This window comes from Amblyomma mixtum, chromosome 4 (genome assembly GCF_055824585.1).
Source record: "Amblyomma mixtum isolate Tamu chromosome 4, ASM5582458v1, whole genome shotgun sequence".
In the NCBI taxonomy this organism is placed as follows: domain Eukaryota; kingdom Metazoa; phylum Arthropoda; class Arachnida; order Ixodida; family Ixodidae; genus Amblyomma; species Amblyomma mixtum.
Genome location: NC_143015.1, coordinates 162,529,269 through 162,548,308, shown reverse-complemented (window position 1 = coordinate 162,548,308; position 19,040 = coordinate 162,529,269). Strand labels below are relative to the sequence as shown.

The 19,040-nt window shown below is 47.4% G+C and overlaps 1 protein-coding gene across 1 annotated transcript in view; it reads right to left on the bottom strand.

Moving 5' to 3' along the window:
- Window positions 1–1,573: 1,573 nt before the first annotated feature.
- Top1 (DNA topoisomerase 1) overlaps window positions 1,574–19,040 on the bottom strand; it is a 31,079-nt gene continuing 13,612 nt past the window's right edge. The window contains exons 4-13 of the mRNA XM_089541893.1: window positions 15,206–15,330; window positions 14,299–14,543; window positions 12,260–12,447; window positions 10,212–10,494; window positions 8,277–8,531; window positions 8,083–8,197; window positions 7,646–7,773; window positions 5,435–5,529; window positions 5,212–5,361; window positions 1,574–1,744 (exon numbers count right to left, since the gene is read on the bottom strand). Of these exons, the coding sequence (XP_089398019.1) occupies window positions 1,642–1,744; window positions 5,212–5,361; window positions 5,435–5,529; window positions 7,646–7,773; window positions 8,083–8,197; window positions 8,277–8,531; window positions 10,212–10,494; window positions 12,260–12,447; window positions 14,299–14,543; window positions 15,206–15,330 (1,687 nt within the window). The 3' untranslated portion in view covers window positions 1,574–1,641. The remainder of the gene's footprint in view (window positions 1,745–5,211; window positions 5,362–5,434; window positions 5,530–7,645; window positions 7,774–8,082; window positions 8,198–8,276; window positions 8,532–10,211; window positions 10,495–12,259; window positions 12,448–14,298; window positions 14,544–15,205; window positions 15,331–19,040) is intronic.

Genomic DNA, 19,040 nt, shown 5'->3' with positions numbered 1-19,040 from the left:
AGTAAATTTGTGCCCATGTTCATGACTGCCATGTGCTCTCCTTCAGTGACAAGGAGATGGCATATTGTTACTAAAAGCTGATCATAAAGTGAAACTATGAGCATAATAATTGAGGTGCCTATGACTAGTTTGATAGAGCGTAACATCAAACTGGATTTCATTTACTGATGCAGTATTAATACAGCACCTGATGGGCCATGGGCTGTTTGAAACTGCTGCTTTATTAATTTGTATCATACTATAACAACATAGTAAAAAAAAAGTTATAAATTTCCAATTGGAACTAGATTTTCCAAATGGTTCCTATTGGGTTTCTAGCGCACGAGTAGGATCAGAACCTTTGGACCCAACTTGACGTGGACTTGTTGGTCCCAGCTATTGCAGCTAGCAAATATTTACGAATTGTATCTCCCAACTAAGCTCTGCAAAGTACAGAAACTTGACGTGTTGTTGAGGTGCAAAAGAAAAACATTTGTGAGGACTGCAGGGAGACACTTACTTTGTACCAGCATATTTACAAAGGAATTGAAACTGATATATGCATGCTTTTATGAAAAACAAGGCAAAAAGACAAGCATACGTCATACTCAAGAAACGCCATAGCTGGACATTAATAGCATAAGCTCAGTATATATATCCTATATATCCACATTGCGCACTTCTACTCCCACTTATATATCCCCCTTATTAGACTTGCTGAGGCCAGTGGCTCTAGTCCATTGAGCAAAGTTATTTAATTTCGACTGCAGTGATAGTGCAAACGAATACATTTTAGCTTGTTAAGCTGCTTGTGGCTCTTATAGGAACCATATTAGTACTGCCTTGTTTGTTGAATATGCAAACGTTCCCATGTATACATTTGTGCAGTTGGACAGACCAATTGCATGCAACTGGTAAGGACAGTTGGGCTTACCAGTTAGCGAAGACTGATCAAATTAAGTGTCCAATTGGAACGTGACCTCCTAGTTGAACTACCACTTTGTACAACTGGCAGTCTGTTTGGACTGTCCGATTGAAGCAACAGTTCCACTTGGAACCAGTTGGAAACTCAATTTTTCCAATCTGAAGACCATTTGGACTGTCCTATAGTACACACTATAGGCCCCATTGGAACCAGTTCGAAACCCAATTGGTTCAAATTGTTTTTTTAGCAGGGAAGTTTTTTGAACAGTGAATGAACATACACTTGCAGCAGACTGTGCCATTGCATTGAATCTGCTTCGCTGCTACAAATGGGATGTTTTTGGTAAAATTGAGTGAATGTTGCACCTAAATACAATTTCAGCAGGAGTCTCGGCAAACGCTAAGTTACTCGTGGGTCCTGTTGGTTGGAAAGGTAATCACCAAACCCCAATTCCATTTCACTTTTATGTACTGTTGTGCCCCTCTGCTGACTCGCCTGCTTCTGCAGATAGTGCTGGCTAGTTCAGAAGGCCTTGTGTGCCTGTTCTGCCGAGTTGAGAAGACTTCTGCAAGAGTGCCTATAAAATTCACCGCTATAGGTTTTGCAGTATGCATATATGGGTGCAAAAGGTAGTCTTGTCTCTTAATGAAATGTGATCACACAGGTTTACAGATGAATCTCCGTTTTTTAACTTCAAACATTGTTCATGCTGCAGTGCTTTGCAGGTATGCTGTGCTTCAGAATTTGAAGTCTGCATCCGCCATCTCTATGGCCCACCGAAATTTTTCCCGCTGCGTCTTGTTGTAGACTTTGTCGATTGGGACATCCCATGTCTTGCACCTGCAATCGCGTTTGTACAGACGCTGCTATGAGTGAGCCATCTCAGCCTTGGAGAAAGGAAAAAAAATTGCCATCCGATTTGCCCTTGCTGCATTGCCGCGGAATCTGCTGCAGAATGAATTTCATTTAGGTGAGATCGGAAGCTAAGACCGAATGAGAAGAGAAGGCAAGGGCTCCGTGACACATCAGCTGGAGGTCAGGTTACGTACTGACGGGAGCAGTGCTTTTTGCGAGCTGCCATCAGTGATGAGGATGGTGATCCAGCACAGCAATGGGTGATGGAGGAGCCCGTGTCGTTCTCGGCGAGTCACTACAGAGTGCTCTTCACATGAGAGGGATGTGTCTAAAGGGGTTCGAAGCACGAATTTCTGCCATTAGCACCTCGTCTTACATATTCCATCAAAGTCGCAAAGGTGTGATTAGAGTTAAAAATTACGGGCTGATCATGTGACAATTCTGTGAAAGCAGCTGGTTACAACCTTGATTATTACACTGATGTTTTTACTCTAATAAATGCTTTCACACTAAGTCGAGGCTTCACTCACACGACAGAATTTTTTCCAGAGGGTGAAGGTGGACAGGGGTGGGAGGGGGAGGTGGCTGCAGGGTGGTGTTTTTGGAGGCAAGCTGGCTTTCCCACTGAGTCTTTGAATTTGATTTCGTCGTCACTTTTTCGTTATGCTGCTGCACGGGTTTCTAGGTGTAGTCATTGTGGAGGGTTAATTAAGTAGGTGGGTTTGTGATGGGTGGGGCTTCTGGAGGGTAGAGTTGGGTGGGCGGTGGATCGAGGGTGGTGGCGGTGAGTGGGTGGGATGGGTGCGATGGGTTAGTGGTGACTGGGTGGTGTTCTTGGAAGCCGGAGGCTCCTCGCCAGGCCCAGAGGCTTCGCTTCCAGAAGGCACCACATAATTTTACCGCTTTTTCAGTACAATTATGTATGTTCCGCTACTGCAAAGATGTAATTTTACTGCTTTCGCAGTAAAATTACATGTTGCATAAAATTACATAAAAGTGAACTGTACCGATATATCATGCACGTATACCCTAAGCGCAGACACTTTTTGCGATTTCTCGGCTTTCATCTCAAAACCTGCGAACAACAAACCTCGGAGCAGCTCCTCGAATCAAATGTATCTCACATTAAAAACTTTCAGGCTTTCGCTGCTAATGCAGAGGGTGCCAACCACTTCAAGTTGGCCTACATCGATGTACTACCGTGTTCTAAGGGCAAAAAGCGCTTACTTTCACTGAAAATGAAGCCTTTATGAGCTATAAAACGTGCAAAAAAGTGAACTGCAGGCATCGTTGCCACTGGCCATTTTCGCAATAATGGCCGGTTTTTATAGACAGGAAAGGCGCAGGCTACGTCTCGGTCACTGTGGCCACGGGAACTGCGCCGTGCATGCCACACCTTCGCGATACATTTCGCCCACGTGAGGTTGCTTGACGCACAGACAACGCACAGCACGCAGGCTTTTGCACTCGCAGAGCTACAGTGGCGCATGTCGTTTTAACGACTACACAAGCGTCAAGTGCTGTCTCGTTCTTTGCAGGCGCAACGAGTTCTGGCCGTCTCGCTAGCCATGCAATCGAAGAGCGCTCGACTGTGGAGCGCATGCAGGAATGCCCACCCATACACAAGTACACCACTCGTCGGTGCACGCTAGTGTCACGTGACCGCTGTAGGGCGCTTAGACGGGCCCGGACTGCGGTGTAAGAATATATTTCATACATCATGAGCCGGACCACGACCGGTCGTGGTCCGGCTCATGATGTATGAAATATATTCTCGTGGGCTGGACACCCTGGACACACTCGACCACAGACCTTGACCCCATGCCTTGACCCAAGTGGGAGAGACGTCACGTGACACGTGCGCCGACGAGTCACGTGCTGGTGGGCGTGCGCATCACAGCCGCGCGGCTTTCGAATGACGCCTAGAATGTCCAGAATTTGTTGCACCGTGAATCGTGTTTCCGAGATTCAAAGAACTCAAGGATAATACGGTCAGCTACAAACCCTCATTACAACCAGGCGCCGAACTGTAAGAGTTGGAAAGTTAACTACTAAAATATAGTTAATCTGCTAAGATGATTCATTCTGACGCCCTCCACTACTGGCGTCATAAAAGCATCCCTGCTAAGCTGCCTGGTACGGGTTCAGAACAGCCCATTATCATTATCATCACCACTATCAGCTTCATTAGCCAAGCGAATTTCACTGCAGGAAAACGTGTGCCTTTCCCGCCCGTTATACCTCAAATTTAAAGACAACGAGTTTCATTGAAATGCCCTGCAGATGTAATGTCAAATCGGGTGCAACAGAGTTCTCAAAGCTACAGCAATCGTGGTTTAGTTCAGCAAGCGCTGAAAACAGACCTGCTTTGATCAACGAATTGTTTTGATCAAAACCACAGAGGCCCAGTTGTCAGCAGTTTATTCCAGGTTCTTTGGTCAACGTTAGCGCAACCTAAAACAATCATCGTCCTGTCTTCCTTTCACGTATTGTTTTATGTTGAGCCAACGTTTACCGAAGAATATGCACCAACTCACCCAGCAGCAAGTTTTACTCCTGTTTATTCTAGGCTTTTACGGAGCGGACAGGGACTTTACACCCCCTTTCGAGTATAAACAAAACATAAAATACCCCAAGGAATTTTTTCGCGGGAATATGTAGAGGGCAACGTTGCCGTCGCTGCCATAGCCGTATTTGCCTTGGTGCATATGCACAGTTTGTTTGTACAACAAACAACAGCAGTATATTAACAGCTGCGTCTTACCGGTACTCACCTATGGGGCAGAAACGTGGAGTCTAACGAAGAGGGTTCAGCTTAAGTTAAGGACGAAGCAGCGAGCTAGTGAAAATCGCAACTGGTCTAACTGGTTTAAGGAACAATTTCCCAGTTGGATACCAGTTGGATGCAACTGGAATTCAGCTGGGAGCCAACTGGAAACAACTGGAATCAACTGGGAAATCGTTCCTTAAACCACTTTGACCAGTTACGATTTTCGCCTGGAATTTAATAAAAATGATAGGTGTAACGTTGAGAGATCGGAAACGGGCGCAATGGCTGAGGAAAAAAACACGGGTTAACGACATCCTAGCCGAAATCAAGAGGAAGAAATGGGTTTGGGCAGGGCACGTCATGCGAAGGCAAGATAACCGCTGGCCTTTAAGGGTAACGGAGTGGATTTTTAAAGAAGGCAAGCATAGCTGGGGTCGGCAGAAAGTTAGGTAGGCGGATGAGTAAAAAGTTTGCGGAGATACGATGGCCGCAACTGGCAAAGGACAGAGCTAATTGGAGAGACATGGGAGAGGCCTATGCCCTGCAGTGGACGTAGTCAGGCTGCTGCTGCTGATGACGATGATTTGCACAGTTCCCTACAGGGCAAATGCACCTAGATAGTTACTTTAGGTTACTTACCGTACAACGGTGTTAAAACTCTCTAATTATGAATCTTTTTTACCACGCAACGGTGATCCTTGGGTCGATATAGTTGAGCTTCGAAGTTGCCATGGCGATGTCCTTGTTCTCCTCCTTTTCCATTGCCTGCAGCTCCAATTTGGCAAGCTGCTCTTCGAGCTTCAGCAGACGGGACTTCTTGCGATCCAGCCGCCTGCTTCGAATGGAATATGCCACCTGCATACTTTGCGGGTCTGTTTCTTGGCTCGAGTTGTAGGTCAACTCACACTTTGTCCCTCTCTGATCGGGAGCTTCTGTAGTCCAGCTTGAGTTGCTTGATTTCCGACTGGCACCGTTGAATCTGTTCCTCTTTTATCTCCATCTGCGGCAGTTGGGCCACATTAGCAACGTTAACAGAACTGCCATGAATCGCACACGTGTAAATTGTGTACATAGCTGTACCCCTATCCTTCCTGGCTATTGGCCCTATCTATGTTTTTTCCCTACATATCTTCTCCCTGTCCCAAGTTTGACGGGGGCTGGTAACATCATTTCCTTCCGCTTTTTTATTTTATTAATAAACCACCACTGATGCTACTATATGATTCGCACATCGTCAGTAGCGGCACATGCTTTCCTAAAACAGCTCTCGTAAGCGGTACTATATATAAGGCGTGATTTGATATAGCACACACGCACATGTAGAGAGAGAGTGAGAGTGAGCGAGCGAAAGTTCTGATGCCATTATTAGCCCGATGTTTAGGGAATTCCTGAAGGTGGAGTAGAATTGCAATAAAGGAGTATAATTAGTCATCAACACATGCAGTGTGGTGAGTCACTTATACCTGTAGGAAGGAACCTTAGGCCTTCAAAAATTTGCAGAACCAGTGTTCGATGAGATGACCGAGTTAACGTTAATAAATATCCGTACGACTAAGGGAAGCTTTATGAGTAGTCGAACCTCAATATTTGGAAACCGACGGGGTCGAAAAATTTGTTCAAATTATGCGAGGTTCAAACTCGGAGATGCACAGTCTTCCGCCATAGAGATAAGACGACAAGGGAGCTCATTGAGGCATATCACATTCGGAAAAGACGGGGTGAATGCGTCAGTCAGCCTTCCTTATTGATGGTCGATAAAGAGGTCGCATTTCTTGACAACACGTGATTTGTGCTTTGTTTTTTAGTGGCTTTGTTTGTTTTTTTTGTTTCTGGCTGTCTCGTGTTTTTTCGGTTAATCACAGTGTTCTGAAATCGCGTTGTAAGGTTTTAATCTTGACTCATGATGTAGTTCTTAGACTGTTGTTAGTCTGGGCATGTGCGCGAGTGACGTCAGGTCATGTGACTTTTTAACTATAAATGTCTGCTTTTTCTGAATAAAAAATAGTCGTGAGTCAGCGCTCGTCCGTGTGGTTTCCTTCATCTTTGTCTTCCGTCCCTTTCGCGCTGTTTTTTCCACCCAAAATGCACAGTCTGGCTCCCCTCAATAGACACAGGACGTTGATGGCACTGAATCGTCACTTCGAATAAACCACAGAATGCGCCATTTGTCGAAATCTCCTCCACGGTGAGGGACTGCCTGAAATACATGTACTAACGTCGTACTTACTTCGAGTTTTTTCCCCAATTCGGCCTCGTTCTGCCATCTGCTGGCTGGCTAACGGAGCTGCTATGGTTCGACACAAGTCAAGAAAAATGGCTGTGGCTTAGCTTGGTTAAGCCTGGTAATTGCGAAAGCAATATCCGTAGCTACGCCATGGTTCAGCTGGTAGTGTAGCTGGTGGTGGTGCTTGTGGTTAGACTTGTGGTGATGCATCGGTTATACAATCAAATCCAATCCATTCCAATCCAATCTAATATGTTACGGTCATTGGTAGCTACTGGCCTCGCTACGCGACGGGCTGATCCAATCCAATACAATTCAATCCAATATGCTAAGTCATTGGTAGGTCATTGGTAGCTACCGGCCTCGCTACGCGATGGGCTGAAAGTGTAACTAGTATTGCTTTCGCAATAAAAGAGCGGCTTTTTCCCATCAAAGGACCCCCTTCCAGCCAATGGCGTCGGCGGATTTTCATGAGCCGGCTAGCGTGAATAGCCGGACAATTCAGGAGGAGACTATCCCCGACAATGCGAGGAGAGGGCTATCCCACTTTATCTGCCACTCCCTGCATTGTCACCCTAGCAGGGTCATGAGAATCGGCCGAAGCCATTGGCTGGAAGGGGGGGTCCTTTGAGGGGGAAAAGCCGCTTCTTTCATTACTTACATCCGACTTAGTAGAGGACTGCCCTGGAGTAGGACGAATTTTTCTTCATGTGCTGAGTTTCTGAGAAAGCTGCGTAACGTTCCGCTGTAGCCACATGCGTGGCCGCGCTCAGGTGGATGATAGTAATAACCACCCACTGGACTGCAAACTACTCCACATTGGGGATTTGCCTAAATGTATCGGGTTAGCGTAACATATCTACTAACATAGTAACAAAACTGCTATGCCCACCTTCTTGCGGAGGTTCTCCATTTGTTTGGCGAAGTTCTTAGGCACAGTTCGCCGATGGTTGCACAGAATGGCTACTGCCCTGTTCGCTCGGTTGTAAGCCAGGACTTTTTCAGAGAGGGACATTCTGGCTGTCAGCGGTCGGATAAATGGGAAAGAAAAAAAGAGTTTTCAGCGCTCCGAAGACTCACAGCTTATTCGTGCTGACTCCTGATTAGAAAACGCAGCAGCAAGCATAGTACACGAACTGGAGGTTATGGTGGTAAAAAAGTTCACAGTTCACCGTCCAGACAATGTTTGCTAACAATTAAGGATCGCGTGCAGCAGCAGAAATGTCTTTAGTTTTTGGCAGTATTGACTTTGTGGACTAGAAGCTTGTACCCGATTCACTTCCGCATTTTCTCGAACTCGGTGTAAATATTCAGTATACGTCATCGTACCCTTAGTAAGAAAACCCAGCTCCTGTTCAAATGTCTTGGAGGCGTTGTAAGTACGGAACACCTTCGCTGTCAAGCCTTCCATAAGCTCATTGAGATGCTTGTTCAGGGTGCCCGTCTGCAGAGAACATGACGCCACAGTCAACCTGGAAAGACCGTGCAGCTTTTAACCGCACGAATGATGCTGATTCGCTCACGTTCAGCAAGTCGAAGAGCTGCTCCTCTGGCTCTTTGTCCTCCATGAACAGTTCGAGATTGTCGAACACCCGCTTGTCTACCGCGACGGCGTTAACGTATCGGACGGCGTCCTTTCCGAGGAAGTCGAACTGCACCACGAACTCGTCGTCCGGCGTCTGGTCGTGAAGCGTGATGTGTTCTACACGCAGCGAGCAGCACCCCACGGTGTCGGCGGCCCGGCCCTCTTCCTTCTCGTTTCCGGCTCTCAGCGCAAGCTATGGGAAACAAAGAAGTGAAAAGAACGGGCAGCGCTCTCCAGAAGTCCTCAGACCACTTCATGGTAGAAAAGAAGGGGGAATATGGTTCTCGATGCACGACTGGTTAACAAAGGAATTTAAGGAAGCCTCGATCAGTCCAACAGGAAGACCTGTCTTCGTTTGGGGTAACCGCGCTCATTCTTGGTGGCAATAAGCGCCTCACTTCGAGGAGGATGGCCCGAAGTGGGTGTTTGGAAACGGTGTGGTCGGGGAGAGGGCGGGAAGGTGGCGGAATCGGTGTTTAAAAGCTCTGGTGTGAGTGAGAAGGGAAAGCGTAATTGCCCGGTGTCGAAGCGTTGGTCAGTGGACTGTGACTTCCCCCTCCGCCCTTGTCCAAGACTGTGCTTCAAGCTGCTCAGTGTGTGAAGGGAACAGTCTGGCTCGTCTAAACAGAGGCGAAAGTTAAGGCAGAGACAATACACATCACCAAACAACTCCGCCATCATCATCATCATCTGCACGACTACGCTCAATGGAGGGCAAATGCCTCTCAGTATCTCTCCAGTTAACTCGATCCTGCGTCAACTGCGGCCACTTTATCCCCGCAAACTTCGTAATCTCGTCCGCCCACCTAACTTTCTGCCGCCCCCTGCTGCGCTTGCCTTCTCTTCGAATCCACTTCGTTAGCCTTAACGACCTTGCCTTCCTTCATATTACGTGCCCAGCCCAGGCCCATTTCTTCCTCTTGATTTCGAATAGGATGGAATTAATCCGCTCTTGCTCCTTCACCCACACCGCCCGCTTCCGATCTCTCAACTTTGCACCCATCATTTTCCTTTCCATGGCTCGCTGCGTTGTCCTTAACTTAAGCTGAACCCTGTTTGTTAGCCTCCACGTTTCTGACCGTTAGGTGAGTTCCGGTAAGATGCAGTTGTTGCACACTTTTCTCTTGAAGAATATTTGCAAACTTTCATTCATGATCTGAGAGTACCTGCTAAATGCGCCGCAACAAGACACAAATGCTTGTTACTTGGGCTTGGTTTGCTCATGAATCAAGGAGAACAGCCGTTAGGCACGCGGTAGAACTCGCGCTGCACTCTGGTCTTTCCGGAGCAGTGAGGAGGGCTGTGACTTTTGCTGTCTAAAAAGCTTCAGAACGCTTTGAGAATCCTGCCGCACGGATCAACGACTGCTGCGGCCGCGCGCTCTGGGGAATTTATTTTCACAGGCACTCTGTGCGGTAACAGTACTGCTCTACAGTTTGCCATGACAGCGCGGCAGCAAGTCCAACAACTGAGCAGGCTGCTGTTGTAGGCGGAGGACGCTTCTTTGCAAGGAAGAAGATCTGAATGAACATGTGTACGTTCCACTCTCCATTTTCCGCTGCAAACTGTCAGTGCCAGTGCGTCTCAAGCAGGCAGACATTTTTGTTTCTGGAGATGAAAGTTTTGGCCTGGTTGTCACTGATTATACAGGACTACATAGTCATTAGATTATTAGAAGTTGGTCAGAGCATAAAGTTGGGTTAGTTGGTTTACAGAAGCTGACGTCTTCCGTACGTTCCTTTCTTTTTTTTTTTCGCTAACTTTTGTAAGACACTAAGTTTCTTCGTAGCATTTTGGAAAATAGAATACAAGGTTGCGACAGGCTTGGAGGACTGGAAGTAAATCCCGCAAAGTCACAAGCACGTCACCTCACCCTGTCAATGAAGTAGAGGGCGACGGAGAGCTGCCGAATGCGCATGTCCCTGGACTTCCAGCCATTGGCGTAGTTCCTCCGGATGTCTTGCACACGGTTCTTGAGCTGGCGGGCGAGCTCGTACTTGTGCATGTCCCTCTGGCCCCTCAGCTTGGCTGCGGGGTTGAGCACGACGTACTTGGTCTGTCCCAGTACGTTCCACGACGCCAGCCACGAGACACTGGTGTCGTGCCGCACCTCCTTCCACCGGTGACCCCGTGGTGGCTTTGGTAAGGCAGCCTCTCTGCGCGCGTATTAACGCGACAGCGTTAAAGGAGCCGTTGTCAGAAAATCTAGAAAACCTGGGTGGCGGGTGGGCCACCTAGGTCACAACCTTCTCACCGTGGCAGGTGCAGTTAAATTGATGATTGGCGGCTCGGGAAGAGCAACCTGGATAGGACAAGGCTTAGCACTGGGAGCACCTGCTATCGCAGGGAAGTGGCGCATCGCTTAACCGCTGCACCACTGCTCCAGTAGGGGTGTGAGGGCTCCCAGGGATCTATGAATGTAAAGTAGAGAATGCCCAATTCTGCATATATGGGCATTAACCCATTAGCTTTCACGTTACAATCCTTAAGGCGGGACTTAAGAGCCCCCTCCAATTTTTGTCTGTTTTACTGTTATTCGCCACATACAGAATTACACAAACGGTACAAGACGAGACTGTGGCGCTCTAGTTAGTTTGGTTACATTAACTGTAAGTGGAAGGTTTATACGTGCCCGAGGTTCATGTGGAATTCTCTCTAGGTTTGCCTGATGGGCCTGCTTGTATATGGATTGCAAGCGTTCCTTCGCTGGTTGTACGTAGAGCTCAACGTCGTTAATAGTGTACTCCGGATCAATTTCGGCCTCCTGGAGTTCATTAAATGGCACTGAAATCGATCCAGCACATGGGTGCTTTCACATTCCGCCTCCGTCGAAATGCGGCCGGGATTCGAACCCTCTAAGCTGAGCGCCGGACGCCAAGGTCATTAAGTAACCGTGGCTGGATCTCTTACCACTCTGCCGTGTATGCACAGTGGCAGTCGCTTATCGAGGGCTTTGGTGAGATGGGACACTTCAGAGGCTTGTATGCGTGTCCTTGAGGCAATTTTTGAAAAGGCGTTAATAGGCAGATAATTGTTTACTAATGCAAAATGTTTGTTACAAATGGGGGCCCGTCCAAGCCAGTCAAAGGCTTGTGGAGCACTGCCCTTCAGTATACACCAATTCACGTACGCAATACAAACATTAAGTACATAGTTATTCACACAGGTAACTAAACACGCGATGCTAATTATATAACTCGTGCAGGCTAGCTTTAATAAGTTCTAGGCTGTTTGGAGAAAATAGTACAGTAGGGAATTTATTGAAAAGTGAGGGAACATTCCTTCAAGTCGCGGTGCAGGAGTCGACCGATAAGTGAGAAAGTTACTGCGCCTTTACTTTTCTCGTGAGACTTCGTGAAAATATTTGCACTTTTTTTCTACCTGTAGAGATTGAAGCTCCCGGGTCATTAGTGTTTGGCACGGCGCTCTGATTCCTTGGTTCTCTGCCTGCAACTGCACAAATGCTGTGAAACTCGGGGAGCGAGAAATCTTCCAAAAAGATTGGTTATCAGCATATGAAGGGTGCATTAACTGTCTCAAATCTTGATGGACACCTTAACCGCCTCTTAGGGGAAGGGAGAAAGGTGGGAGTGAAAATAGAAGGAGAGAAAGAGGTGCCGTAGTGGAGGTCTCCGGAATAATTTCGACCAGCTGGGGATCTTTAACGCGCACTGACATCGCACAGCACACGGACACCACCTGCGCTTTGCCTCCATCGAAACGCGGCCGCCGCAGCCTGGGTCGAACCCGGGAACTGATCAGTAGCTGAGCTGCCTAACCACTGAGTCACCGCGGCGGGTAAAGAAGTGCAATAAGCATTCAGTGTTCCCTGGTGGTCTCCAGCCCAAATTCTAACCGAGCCCAATGTTGCCTAGCTTCGGTAATCGGAAGAGAATCAGTGTCTACTCGACAGCGGCTCACCTGCCGATGTTGATCGTCACGTCTTCGGGCATGACACGGCGCTTGAGCATGCCCATCTTGGGGTGTTCGCCGCGTCCACAGAACAGCCCTGGAGGCTCGATCTTGTAGTTTGCGATCTTCTGCTTGTGGCCGTCGACGACGCAAAAGCCGTACTTCCTCGCCACTTTTTCCTGCTGACGCTTCACTGCCTGTGCAGAGAAGGTAAGCCACGCGCTCAAGAGCTACATATGCCTTGATACGAGAAAAACCGATTTGCAAACATGAGTACAAGATATACAGTGGAAACTCGTTGTAACCAAATCCATTATTATTCTATCATCCATCTATTACCCATTAAATTCATTAATATTATATCTATTATTTTGTTATAAAAGAAATGATGGATACAACGAAGTAATGAGGATTCCCCTAGGAAACTCGGTCAACACGGGCTATATCGAAGCTACGGCTATAACGAAGCAATCGCCGTGCCCCTTCGACTTTGTTATAACGAGGTTCACCAGTCAGATCAAATGAAATTAAAGAAAAATTAATATTGCCAGCGCATGTTAAGCGCAGAAGTGAAAATCTACGGTTAAATATAGTGGCCAGAGTGGACACGAAGAGATGGTGCCAATAGGGACGCCATTAAAAGAACACTGATGACAAATAAAATTTGGCCTGCATAGATTGTGTATAGAGTTGCAATCACATAGGGATCACTCTTACAGAAAACGAGGTTTTTATAAGCTATAAAAGAAGAAAAAACGAAATACAGGTGTCGCCATCACCGGCCGATTTAGCAAGTAAAATGCTTGCGTCGACACCAATATGCACGAAGGTATTGTATCACTCTGTTGCTTTAACATGCAGCTTCTCACTGTAATCACATTTCGCAGCGAAAGATCGTGTTATCTGCAGCGTCAGCAGTAAGACCTTTATTACTTGGTGAATTAATTTAACATATGTACATAATTTAATACAATTCAAATTAAATGCAGTTCAATGACAATTCAATTCACGGTTGGAAATTCACCGCCTAACATGGCAGGTGACAAAATGAAGATAGGGAAATCCCCTCTCCAAGCTTAGGGGACAGGAGAGAGAGAGAAAGTGTGGTAGGAAGAGAGAGAAATGATGGGTGGATGGGATTAAACTAAATGGCTAAACCAAAGCTATAACAGATTTCGTTGGTTAATGCGCTAAGCCGTAAGATTCGCTCTACTGGTTTTGGTTGGTTGGTTTGTGGGGTTTAACGTCCCAAAGCGACTAAGGCTACGAGAGACGCCGTAGTGGAGGGCTCCAGAAATTTCGACCACCTGGGGTTCTTTACCGTGCACTGACATTGCACAGTACACGGGCCTCGAATTTCTCCTCCAAAGAAATTCAACCGCCGCGGCCGGGATCGAACCCGCGTCTTTCGGGACAGTAGCCGAGCACCATAACCACTGAGCCACCGCGGCGGCGGTTTTAGCCGCGCAGCGGCACTGGTTTTAGATCGAAAACTCTACTACTCGAGTTACATCTCAGAGTTTCGCCTGGCTTTGCGCGTTTGACCTTGAAGCCCGACCAAGGTCAAATCAAGCGCACACCCCCAAGAATAACAATGTATGACTGTGTGTCTTGCTGCTCATAGCCATGATATGCCTGTATGGTATGGTCATAGCTAATGACCAGCAACCACATGACCAATGACCAGTGGTCACTTGCCCTTGTCCTTCCTTCAGAGCTGAGATTCGCATCGTCTGATGTGACGCCATGCGATGACGTAACAATGACATCACACCATTCTTCGCTATAACTACCACCGGCTTTGCTTTCGCTCGTCTGCTACGTTCAGCCGGGTTGAACCTGAGCCAATTTTTTAAGCCATGTTATTGCTTCTGGCTTGTAGCGTAGGTCCATTTTATTTTGCTGCTTGTTACTTTCGCTTTACCTGCCAAAATGGGAGTCTGTTGCTTTGTCGGTCTGGCCTCGTGACAAGTTATTGACTGTACACTCCAAACCGCAGTCATGTATGATGAGGAAATGAATGTAACGATGACATTGCGTCGGGGCACCTTCTTCTGTTCGGTTGTCATGGCCTTGCGCTCTTCCGCCTTTCGCTTGTAGTAGGCGTTGATCTCCCCGAAGTCGCACTTCGCCAAGCTCCCCAGCAGCTTCGCTTCCCTCATCGTCATGCACCTCCGCCAGTCGTGGAAGAAGTTCTCTCTGAAAGTTCGCTTGGACGAGCAGTCGCGGTCCAGCATGCGGGCGTAGAAACCGGCCACTTCCTCGGCCTGGGCGCTGAGCCTCACGGGCGCACCTGCCGAATGCAACCAGCACCGCACTTTTCCATCACGAAAATCATTAACCGGGTGTTTCCCATTCAAGTGATGCGAATTTCAGTGGCAGACGGGATGGGGCGAAATGCCGAGTAACTCTGCGCACGGATGCACACTCTAAAAAGAAAGAAGTTATAAGGGAGTAAACTGCCCTCTGGCGCACACACTGTTTAAAAGGCCGCGCGCCAGAGGACAGTTTCCTCCGTTTTTACTCCCATGTAGGCGTATTAATAGTGTAGGATGTCTGTCGTGTTTATGCTTTGCTGTAGAAGAAGGAAGGCATACCATCCGCATCTGAAAGCCTTTATCCCCGTCTGCCAATATGGCGTGCAATTCCACCTGCAAGCAACTCTCAGATTGCGCCATCTTCTACCTTTACCTCATGTGCCAGGCGCCAGTCTTCAGTATATACCGTTACACCCGCTTTAGCGCGGCGCCATGGGTATACGCTCTAGTGAATGACCTGTGACTTCGCGAGTGACGTCATTTTGTTGAGACCAATCAGTGATGGGTATTCAGACCAATCAGCATGGAGCCTTGTTATGACGTCATGCGTGACGTCACTCTATTCTGACCAATAAGCGTGACGTGTTGCACCTGGTGTTTACAAACGCCTGATGTTAGAACGTGAAGGTGCACTCACCGTCGTAGTAGAAGCGGACGCTGCGAGGCAGGCGCTCGTAGGGCGGCGCGAACACCGGACCCTTGTGCTCGAGGGTGTGCCACTTCTTGTGCTTGTTGGCGCCGCTGCGCTCCTCGTCTTCCCACCTGCATCATTTGCACGTTGTATACAGCACTGGCACGCTGAGCTGTGCTGAGGTACTCAAAGAACGCACTGATGATGCATTCAGCAGGGTCAATGAAACCATAAGTGAGAATGTTTTTGGAGGCGACGTCGAACGCATAGAGCAGTGCACTGAAGTGAAAGGCGGGCACAAGGAATGCTATGCTCAACGCTGGACGAAATACTGCCCGAAAAACAGCCCTTTTCAGGACCACCCAAGTCCTGCCTGGTGAGCAAGGCGGAAATTTGGGCGAGTTGGTAAGTATTCGTGATTTCGCTCTCAGCGCAACAAGAACGGGACACGAGACGAAACGACGAGCATGAGAACACAAGAAAAAATGACCCCCTTTCCCACACAGGTGCCCACTGCAGGAACTGCCAATGCAAGCATGAGAAGGATTACGCAGAAAGGAGAGCAAAAGGTGACCCACTTGCCCAGAATACGTTTCGATGCAAGGAGTGAAAATGCGTTCCTGATTACAAGAACACGCGCATCCTGTTCCGACACAGCGATGAAGTAACACGCGAGGTAATGGAGGCCTTCTATATTCACCACAAAGGCACGATGTGTATCAGCAGCCCTTCCATTCCATTGTCCGAGAGGGAATTCAGTTATCTAAACTTCTACGTGCCTTCCAGATAACTTCTGTTGTCTTGATAAGTGTTTTAATGTTTGTATATACCAGGTGTCCCAGCTAAATGTAACCAAGCTTTTAAAAAACACGAGGTGTCCTAGCCGTCTGAAACCAAATGAAGGTTGTTTAGAGTCGCGTGACCTAGTCTGTAGTATTTTTTTCGTTCTTCAAGGTTGACTAATTAGTTAAGCTTAATTAACTAACTCTTTAATTATTGACTTGAGGAACAAAGTGTCAATGGGAAAGTTGTAGACCGCTTTGAGAAACAGCTTACTGAGACATTTGCAGCAAAGTAATATTTACGTAAAGTGTTTTTTTTTACCGGCCTTTAACCATGACCCGCACAATAAGAAAAAGCTTCCACATGACAACTGTGCCACTTCAACGTCCCAAGACGCGCCTTAAAGAATAAAAATTGGAGGCTTATCAAGGTTAAGCCCAGTGGATGCGAAGCATGTCCTTAGCGTTTGGAGGCATCTTGACCGCATACACGCCCGGCGCAAAGACGCTGGCGCGGTTGCGGGCATAGAGACTGACGCGACGACGGGCGCGCGCCGCCTCATCCCTGGCGTGACGTAACATATCACGTGATGCAGCGATGGTGGTGCCGCCGCCGCGTCGCGCGAGGAGGCCTCCGCCGGGCGACGTCCGACGGCGCGATATGAGGCCCCATCTGCAGCCGCTGTGACGTCATCACGTGACGTCACATCATGTGATCTCACTTCAAGGTCAATGGTGGCCACCGCCGGGAGGCGACCGACGGCGCGATATGAGGCCCCATCTGCAGCCGGTGTGACGTCATCACGTGACGTCATGTCACGTGACCTACTTGAAGGTCACTTGAAGGTCAATAGTGGCCACCGCCGGGCGTCGCGCGAAGGCCCGAAACCTACGTTAATATGCTTCGCATAAAATCCATTTTTCCTGAAGTCCTCTCCTCGATGAGACTTTGGGTGCACATTGGAGCAGAGAAGTGAGCGAGCAACTGGTCACGTGAAAACTTTCTCTTGAGGCCAATAAATGAAGCTACGTAAATCGTAACTTGACGGAAACAGCACTACTAGCGGTTTTTCGAGGTGATCTAGAACTTTTGCATTGACACTTTCTTCCTGAAGTTAATAATTAAAAGTTAGCTAATTAAACTTTACAAATTAATAAACTTTGAAGGGCGAAAAAAAAAACTCAAGACTAGGCCACGCGACTATGAACAACCCTTAGTTGGTCTCACTGGACTAGGACACTTCGCCTTTTTTAAAAGTTTGGTTACATTTAGCTGGGACACCCGGTATACGCCTTTCGTTCTTCGATAAAAACCAGTTGATAGTCAGCGCTTGTTTGTGTCACTCTTTCGTCTCGTGTCCCGTTCTTGTTGCGCTGTGAGCGGAATCATGACTGCCTGGTGAGAGAGCCCGTACCACCACTACCACCCGTACCACAACCCTACCCTCTAAAGGTAAAGCAAAACACAACTCTAACCGCGCAGACAGGGGCTTGCAGTCTCGCATTAGAAAACCGTCACCGTTTATTGACCGATAAAGTCTGACGCAGTGGTATCGAATTTCGGTGAAGGAAAGACGAAGGCAGACGACGCGAAACGAAGATTGTCATTTTATTGCGGCAGGCACGAACCGAATTCGCTGAACGTAGGCGCGTTTTGCGCAAATAACGCGTTCTGTGCTCAGTATTGTTAAAGCAGTCGAGAAAGCGTCTTCAAATGAACCGCTCATCCCTTTCACTCTCCTCCATTTCTCTTCGCAGCCTGAAAGGTAAAACAACCGCTCCAGATGGCGCCACCCATATCAGTTATGCGAAAGCTGCTTGTTTCGGGTCGCCGATGACGCAGACAATGCGGACTTCTAATTCTTACCAAATCAGGAAACTACATTATCGAAACGTGAAAGACTGCTGTATGCAATCTCCACGTCAAATTTCAGCACGAATAAGTGAGCGTTTTAACCAAGTGAAGCATTTTACGGTTCGCGTTTAGCGTTGCAACGCTCGGTATATATACACGCGCAAGAATAAAAACGAATCGGATATAGCTTACGAAATCCTTTGCACGTAGCAGGTTGTTCTTGAGTCTGCATGCTTTTGTGTTTTGTTTTTGCATCACAGCTCTTCCCAGTCTACACCAGAGCTGCTTTCGATAAACAGACTAAGCTCGCGTGCCGCTGAGCCTGCCTTAACAACACTCACATCCATTGGATGTCCCTGCGAAATCTTGAAAGGACATATGGATATACTCAGGAAGTACGGAGAAACTCTCGCGGACATCCCTCACATACCATTTTGGCCACACTTCCTGTATACAAGGAAGGTCCGTAGAAAGTCCCTGATGATTTGTTTTAGGTCTTAACAAGGACATAGTGGTTACTGGTCGAACAACGGTATATTTCCCTTGAAATTTTCATGGGCTCAAGAGAAAAAGTTGCTCGATCCTGCCCACACAAAAAATATTTGTCCAGCCTAATTTACATTTTCTGCGATTTAAGCCTGAAGAAAGAAATGACTAAAGTTGATTACAATGGTGCAGCTGCTTGGCCCAGTGCTGATATTTTACAAGTAAAATCTGCACATCATCACACGCTGTCACGGCGAATATGTCTGAAAAAACATGCGAAATAGAGATTAGGCTACAGAAATGCTACTACGCAGAAGTGTAGCAGCAACATATTCAGCATACTTCCATAGAACAAAGAATTTTCGGGAGCTTGTATACTCTCAATTTAAACAGCCTCATTTTGCAGCCAGTGGCTCTTGTACCTTATGCAATATTATCTCATTCAATTATGAACAAGAAATGAATTTGAGCGGACCATGTTGTAGGTATCTTATATTAGAAAAAAGAGAACGCTTTGCCATGTTTGTGGCGTACATTATTCAAATGTAATGAGACGTGATTCAAGTAAATGTCCGTATTATCTCCAGAACAAGATATCCACCGGCTAACGTGTCAGGACATCTAAAAGAAGGACTTGCCACGGACATTTCTCGCAAGTATTCAAAGGTGTTAGGATATTTGGCTATGCTTTGGATGTGCTTTTGACCTTGTGTTGTCG